Source organism: Eptatretus burgeri, chromosome 10, assembly GCF_056783735.1.
Source record: "Eptatretus burgeri isolate ZD-2024b chromosome 10, Ebu_testis_v1, whole genome shotgun sequence".
NCBI classification, from domain to species: domain Eukaryota; kingdom Metazoa; phylum Chordata; class Myxini; order Myxiniformes; family Myxinidae; genus Eptatretus; species Eptatretus burgeri.
Window position 1 is genome coordinate 28493505 of NC_140970.1, and position 7873 is coordinate 28501377.

The 7873-nt window shown below is 41.6% G+C and overlaps 1 protein-coding gene across 1 annotated transcript in view; it reads right to left on the reverse strand.

Annotated features, from left to right (window-relative positions):
• Window positions 1-6391: 6391 nt before the first annotated feature.
• The window catches only part of LOC147018177 (syntaxin-2-like), a 23471-nt gene continuing 21989 nt past the window's right edge, over window positions 6392-7873 (reverse strand). Inside the window, exon 10 of the mRNA XM_085897614.1 lies at window positions 6392-7369. Coding sequence (XP_085753740.1) covers window positions 7292-7369 — 78 coding nt within the window. The 3' untranslated portion in view covers window positions 6392-7291. The remainder of the gene's footprint in view (window positions 7370-7873) is intronic.

Sequence of the window (7873 nt, forward strand, 5' to 3'; positions counted from 1 at the left end):
CTTTTATCTTTCCAACCGTCTTAAATGCACAGCCATGTGCTGATTATGCACGTGGTATCTCCGGACACCTGATGATACAGCCGATGGACTTGCTCGGAAGATGACATTGATGATCACTCTGACTATTTGGAAAATAACCTCCTGCAAAAAAGGGGGTCGGAACACACCAACAGTCGGGTAAAGGGACAAAATTGAGAATTGGAGGAGTAAAGGATTCGGGAAAGAATGAGACCAAGGGATGGAAGATACAAGGGGTGAACAAGCTGGATATAGATGCAAATTCTTAATCACAGAAGTGGAAGGAAAAATTGGGGAAGAAGCAGAAATGGAACAACCTACCCCCACCCCCCCCCAAAAAAAAAATCAAGTGGAGGTATGTTCAAAGTACACTGCCCCATGCCAATAAATAAATAAAAAATCCTCCAGCGCTTGACATTGCTGGGGAGCCTTCGGCGCCTAGGGATGCCACCGTGCAGCACATAGAGATGAAATTGTGAGGGAGCAGTGCACTTCTGAGGTGAATGTATACAAATGATGTCTTGCTCGCCATGCAGCACATGGAGATAGAATTGGGAGGGAGCGGTGTACAATAATCGATTGATTAATTGCACAATTAAAATAAATAAATCATAAAATAATTAATTTCTTCATCAATTGGTTAATAGCATACTAAAACCACCACCGTTTAATTATAATCTGTAACTTTTTGAAAATTCATTCATCAAAAAATGAATAATCAATTAACTGATTAATCAATAAATCAAAAATACCCTTTATAGCCAAATCACTTATTCACTGTCATGTTCAAATATCAGCTTCCCAGCTCAAAAGGTGCCTGAGATATTGCCCAGATGAGAAAGAAAATAAACAAGGAATTAATAAATAGATAATAATTAAGTAATTAACCTATTAATTGATGAATCAAAAAGAAAATATATTGTTTTTGTCAAAGCACATCTTCATTTTTGTCCCCAAATTTCAGCTTCCAAGCTCAACGGATGGCTGAGATATCACCCGGACAAACAAGAAATAAAACAAAAGAAAGACGTCATGCAGAGCACGATACTTGCGAAATCCATAAAACAAATTTGACCTTAAAAATAATTGGTGGCTGAATTCAATGACAATTTATGCAACTCTGCTTCAAATTTCAACTCAATCAGATGAAAACTGACAATTTTAGAAATTTGGCCTTTGTCGACTTTTTGTATTGGCCCATGTTGACTTCAAAAATACTTGTTCATTGAATTCAGTGACCTGAAATAAAAATCCTCTTCAAATTTCAAATCAATCAGATGAAAATTGAAGATTTTAGAATAACCACCTTAGTTGTTGACCATTGGGCTATGTTGACCTTATAGCCTATGTTGACCATAAAAGTAACTGGTGGTTGAATTAATTGACCTGATATGCAAATCCTCTTCAAATTTCAAGTCAATCAGATGAAAATTGAGGATTTTAGAAATTGCACCTAAGTTGTTGACCTTTAGCCTATGTTGACCTTTTGGCCCATGTTGACCTCAAAAGTAATTGGTTGTTGAATTCAGTGAACTGAAATATAAATACTCTTCAAATTTCAAGTCAATCAGATGAAAATTAAGGATTTTAGCAATCCCACCAAAGTTGTTGACCTTTGGCCTATGTTGACCTTTTCACCCCAGTTGAACTAAAAAAATAATTGGTGGTTGAATTCAATGAAGAAATATGCAACTACTCTTCAAATTTCAAGTCAATCAGATGAAAATTGAGGATTTTCGAAATTGCACCTAAGTTGTTGACCTTTAGCCTATGTTGACCTTTTGGCCCATGTTGACCTCAAAAGTAATTGGTTGTTGAATTCAGTGAACTGAAATATAAATCCTCTTCAAATTTCAAGTCAATCAGATGAAAATTAAGGATTTTAGAAATCTGGCCTATGTTGACCTTTCGGCAGATGTTGACCTCAACAATAATTGGTAGTTGAATTCAGTGACATAATGTGCAAATCCTGTTCAAATTTCTAATCAATCGGATGAAAATTGTGGATTTTAGGAGGTTGACCTTTTGACCTCAAAAACAATCGGCTTCTTGCTAATGACGAACTCTTCCACGTGGTGAGGTTTCGTGAAGATTGGCGAAAATTGTGACCTGCAGGTGATAAACATACAAACAAGAAATAGACCATGCAGAGCACGATACTTGCAAATTCCATCCCCCTCTCCAAAGGTTGCCATGGATACATCAAATTGTCCATTTCATCAAGATTAAAATTGACAAGCTTAATCAAAGCTCAGGTCAATCGGATGAAAAGTGATTATTTTTCAGATTGAAATTGATGATTTTCGAAGTTTGACCTTGAATTGACCTTTGACCTCAAAAATAGTTGGTTTCCAAATTCAGTGATGGAATATGCAATTGCTGTTTATTTTCAAGTCAATCGGATGAAAAATGACGATTTTAGAAAATCCACTTCAAGATGACCTTTGACCTCAAAATCAATAGGCTTCTCAGTTGCTACTACTTCTGCAACTTGGTAAAGTTTCACGACGATCGGTTTAGAATTGTGAACTGGAGGCGATTGATAAACAGACAAACAGACAAACAGAATCACAAAATCGACTGACCAATATACGTACTTAAAAAGTCTTCGATTTTCACAAGTAGCAAATGGAGTAAAATGGATATGGATTATGGATATGGATGGGGGAAGACCTGATATGGTGGTGAACAGCTGTCTTTAAGACCGAGAGGGAAGAATGAGATTGAACAGGCTGAAAAAAATTCCACAGGTAGGAAAGAAAGAATAATAATGAATGGGTGGAGGTTTGCAGTGATCCTGCGTTTTGGGAGCTTCACCGGAAGAGGGTTACTGGCAGCCGATGCACTCCACAGAAACCTGGAGGGGGGTGGTGGGGTCCAGAGGGTGCAAATCCAGAAAGGAGGCAGTAGAAGACATATCATCAACCTGTCTGCGATGTGAAAGTAAAAGGCTCATAGACTCAGCGTCATTGGAGGGATACCATTGATTTTGAAGGCCTTGATTTCCAGGGCGTCAAGCTGAGCAAGGTGTGAAGCAAGGGCACAAGGCCAGAGGGGAGAGCAGTATTCCAAGCTGTGGATGTAGGTCCAGCAAGTAAAGAAAAGTTCAGATGTGCCAAGGAAAGATTTTGCACGACGGAGGATGCACAGTTGGCGGCTGGCTTTGTTGACCAACTTAGATACGTGTGTAGTTTGTCTCAGATAAATCATGGCTGATGGCAAAGCCCAAAAGTTTGGGTGATTGAATTTCAAGAGGATTGTTATGAAAGTAGATGGGAGGGTTCACCAAACAGTCCTTTCAGAAAGGCAGTGAGATTTGTCAGGATTGAAAGACACATTCCAAGTGCTTAACCAGCTTGTGATTTTGTCAAGGTCTGCAGAGAGGGAAGAGGCTATTGCATGCTTATCTGAGAAATGAGGTATGCTACGGACAGGGCAGAGGGTGGAGTCATCAGCAAACAGATGAAGAGGATCTTCCAGAGTTAGAAGTTGAGCTGTTAAAAATTGGACAGGAGATTTCAAACAAAATGTTCCTTTTATGATGGATGTTTGAACTTGTACACCAAGAATCTACTGTTGCTGAGAGAAAGCTAAACCTCTACCTATGTATCTATAGAGATAATAAATAATGACCATTGTTACACCATGACCGACATGGCTGACTATTATAAAGCTACATCCTCAAGGCCAAAAGTTTTTGAAGGAAGTATCCTTTATGTTTCATTTTCGAAAGATCACAATTTCGAATTCGTTTTTTTAATTTCCAGGGTGATCACTTTTTAAGGTCAAGGTTGGGAAGTTCAGTTATTCCCAGAGTCGGTACCATCCATGTTGTGATGCTTATGGGGAGGGAGATAGTAGTTAAAGCCTTTGACACCACATATGTTAGCATAGTTGTACAACTCTCTCCTGTAGAAAGTGTTCGTTTAGGGTAAGGACTCTTTCATGTTGCCCACAAGGAGGGGGGGGTGGGGGGGGGAGTTGTCCGATTTTGAAAAACTAGATTAAGCTGTCCTGTATATTAATTTTTTTACCCTGTAGAACCGGGTTGAGGTGGGCAGGATGGGGACGACACAGCACGTTTCCTCTGAACAAAAGAGGGAGAAGACCTCTCCTCCACAGCAGTCCAACAGCACGTGAGAGATATGCCTCGGTTCATTGTCAAGGCTGGATTTGAGAACATGCTTGGGGAGGAGAAAGGGGAGGGCTGGGGTCCTCAGGACCTCAGACTGTGGTGGAAACCCTCAGATCTGATTGGGTGGAACCCCTTTGGTAAACTTTGGGTGTGGTGAGATAGACTTGCAGCCAGGCAGGGGTTACCTATAAAACCCCGGTCTCTGCAGTAAAAGACATTAGTCTCTTGGCTGAGTGAGTCTCGTCTCTTTGCCACACTCTGACACTTTCGCTTGGTCTCTTGGTTCAGTCTGTCTGGCATTATTGGACCAGTTCGCCCGCTGACCACCACTACATCTAACCCTGGCGCACCGCGAGTCTCAAGCTCAAGCTGTTTTTCATCCTGTGCCTTTTCCTCTATCCCACCTGGCTCGTGTGTGTGTGTGTGTGTGTGTGTGTGTGTGTGTGTGTGTGTGTGTGTGTGTGTGTGTGTGTGTGTGTGTGTGTGTGTGTGTTGATTCCAAGGGGGAAACAGTGGTTGTCTTGCACAGTTTCATGTTTTGGATTCATGTTTGTAGTGTTTTATGAAATAAATTATTTATATTTTGAAGAATGGCTTGCCTCATATTTCCTCCCTAATGATCAAGTTCATTTAATATAATAAGAGGGCTGAAATTATTGTAATCCTGTTTAGTAATCAGCAAAGTAATAGACCTCACTGGATCACAGGTCGGTGACAACCGCTCGGCCCTGGCTCATGCAAAACAGCGATAGTTCGATTAGCCATGAAGTCCCGGCTTCAGCGTGGGACGGTCATATCCTCAGGTGTAATGGCGTCCCATTGGGAGGTTGCATTCCCCTCTTCCACACATCCCGTTTCACATTTTTTCCTTATTATGGAGACGTCATATCCTGAGGGTGGGGGGGACTCACCAGCCATGAGAAAGGTGGAATGGTACGAGCTGCCGCCTGACGATTGGCTGAGAAAACAATTCGTCAGCCCACCCTTTGCAAAGTCAAGGCAGGGAATGTTGGGCGGCCCAAGAGCAGTTGGGTGAAAGAGTGCAGTGTAGTGTGAGTTGCAGCAGCGGAAGGCAAAGCATTCCAGTGCATTAGTGACATTGGAGCTTAGCATGACCAACGAGCCTTGTAGAGACGCGCCCCGAGAGCTCTCCGGCTGGACCATGTAATGTGCCACCCTGCACAAATGAGGTGGTGCCATTATCTCACGGAAACGGGTTTTTAATATATATCCTTTCACTCCAATGACTGATTTCTTCCTTTACTTCACTCCTTGCATAAGCCTTTCCACCTGGTTGTTACAAGATGTACATGTTTCCTATGTTGAGTTTCAGCCGTTAATTATTTGGGCCAGTTGTGAGTCGGCCTTCTTGCTCCGTCTTGGTAGGAAAAGTCCCACCAGCAAAGGAAGAAACCATTCGTTCGCGTGAAAAACTTGAAAGTCACGTGATCATTCCCACGGCCGGTTCAAATTCAGCCAATTAGGCTGCTCAGTTTTTCTTGGGATGAAACTGCCCAACAAATGATGATGCCCATGGTCGACCCAAGCCCCCGACAGGTTTGATATACAGGAAGACCTCACCACCTGTTGTTTCTCAAGATGCTTGTTTTGGTTCTACACTTGTTCCACAATACGACTCTACCTCTCAATTCGCTCACACGCATCGGGTACACGCTCATACAAAGCGTGGCCCAAACGTGTCATACACCACGCGGGGACTCATGTGACGATGCTTACCTCGAGTCCCCGTCCGACCGAGCGTTTGAGAAAACCTCGAGTCAGTTACAGTTAACTCGCCGAGGTGACAACACTTTTCATTGCCATTGCAGTTGTACCTGAAAGTTCGAAATGTCGAAGCCCAAGAAAATGAAGCAGAGTTTTCCCTTTCAAGTTAAAATTGGACATTTTGAAACACAGAGTGGACAAGGCCCACTTGTTCATTTTCGTTTTACTTTACACAGTTTTATTAATCATTATGACCGTTACTTATTCATTAATAAGCACGTATTTATGGTTTCAAACTCTTGTTTTGGGAAAGATCCTGGTTTTTGGCATCCCTCAGGAACGCAAACATCTATTTATAACACGATGCTTATGGGAAAACTTGTTTCGCAACACGATGATTCGCGATCTGCCCTGTTTCACAGGACCGCATCCCGAGCGTATAGCGAAGTACTCGTGTATACATATACACAGTAAATATACAACAAATTGTTAGGAAACCATGGGAGCGGCAAGTGATGCAAAACTCAAAAGTGTTTTTTTTTTTTAATACACAAGAACAGATTATTTAACAATGCACACAAATGACACCAGAGAGCAAACATCACTTGATATACTGTGTTAGGAAAGAGAACCGGCAATAACATGATTGCAAGTGAAAAATTTATCACAAAATGGTAAGTTGGAAATGTCATATTTACATAAAATACTTTTTTTTTATATATATCTCATACAACCCTCATTACGGATCGGCTTCTTAAACAATGACGTTAATGCTGCTGGATCTAAGGCAACGCCGTGAGAGTCAGAAAGACGGAAATCAAAGGACGTTAAACCCCCTGCTGAAAAAGTCAGAAATTACACGAGTCCTGTACCACAAAACAAAAACGTGTAGTTTCACATCACCTCTGGAGCAAACAAACCTCATCAACACAAGGACGGTTATAATCTATCAGTGTACGTGTCGATTGTCATTCATAAAATTATTTGTTTGGTTAGATAATCAACCCTGGCATTTCAATGGCTGAGAATCAAAATGCAAGCGATTCAGAAAGAAGGGGCTCAAGACCATTGCTCAACCTTTCCCTTATGTCATATTTCCAATGTCACATCCCTTACCCCTACTTCTCTCACTTTCTTTCTCAACTTCATCCTTTTATTCTCCACCCCACTTCCACTTCACACCATCCCTTTACATTCTACCATAACCACCGCCCACCCACCCTCCCCTACCGCCTCACCCAACCTCCCCTAGCAATCTAAAAGCCCCACCTGTTCGTTCAACGAACCTAATGCTACTCTTCGTTCTCTATACTGCCTCCATTTGCAATGACCTGTACACACACGTCAATTGCCATACAGGTTCCATCTTAGAAATGTGCCACAAAAAGTTCCCTTGTCGCACCCAAACCCGCTTCACGAAAATGATATGGCAAGTGCAATTACTGTTATGAGTAAAACAACAGCAAGATAGATGGCAAGAAAAATCTTCTTCTACGGAGGGGAGGAAGTGAAACACGTGAGGAAAGCAAATGAAATGAGCAGCAAAAAGAATTGCCAATAGAACAGCGAAAGAAACAAAAGGAGAGAATGTAGAAATGATGAAGGAAAGCAGAAATCTTGAATGAAATAAAAAATATCAGTGCAAAACATCACAAACTAGAAGGGTACTCGGTAGAGCGCATACCTCCGCCACGTAATGCCTGATCCGCGAGAACATATCGGGCCCAATCAATACATTTTTGAAACGTCATGCGATATATCGTTGTTGGCCCCATCTCTCAATGGTCAAGAATTCCTTCAGAAATTAAATAATTCTCGCATCCAGATCCAGATCTTCAGCAAAATCGAATCAATTCGTCCTTGCAACACACCAACCCTGTCCACTAAGTTCCGGTCGAATCCGTGCACAACTTTTTGGAGATATCGTGCTATATATCACTATTGGCCCTATCTCTCAATGGTGAAGAATCACTTTTAAAATTCTAGTAGTTGGAT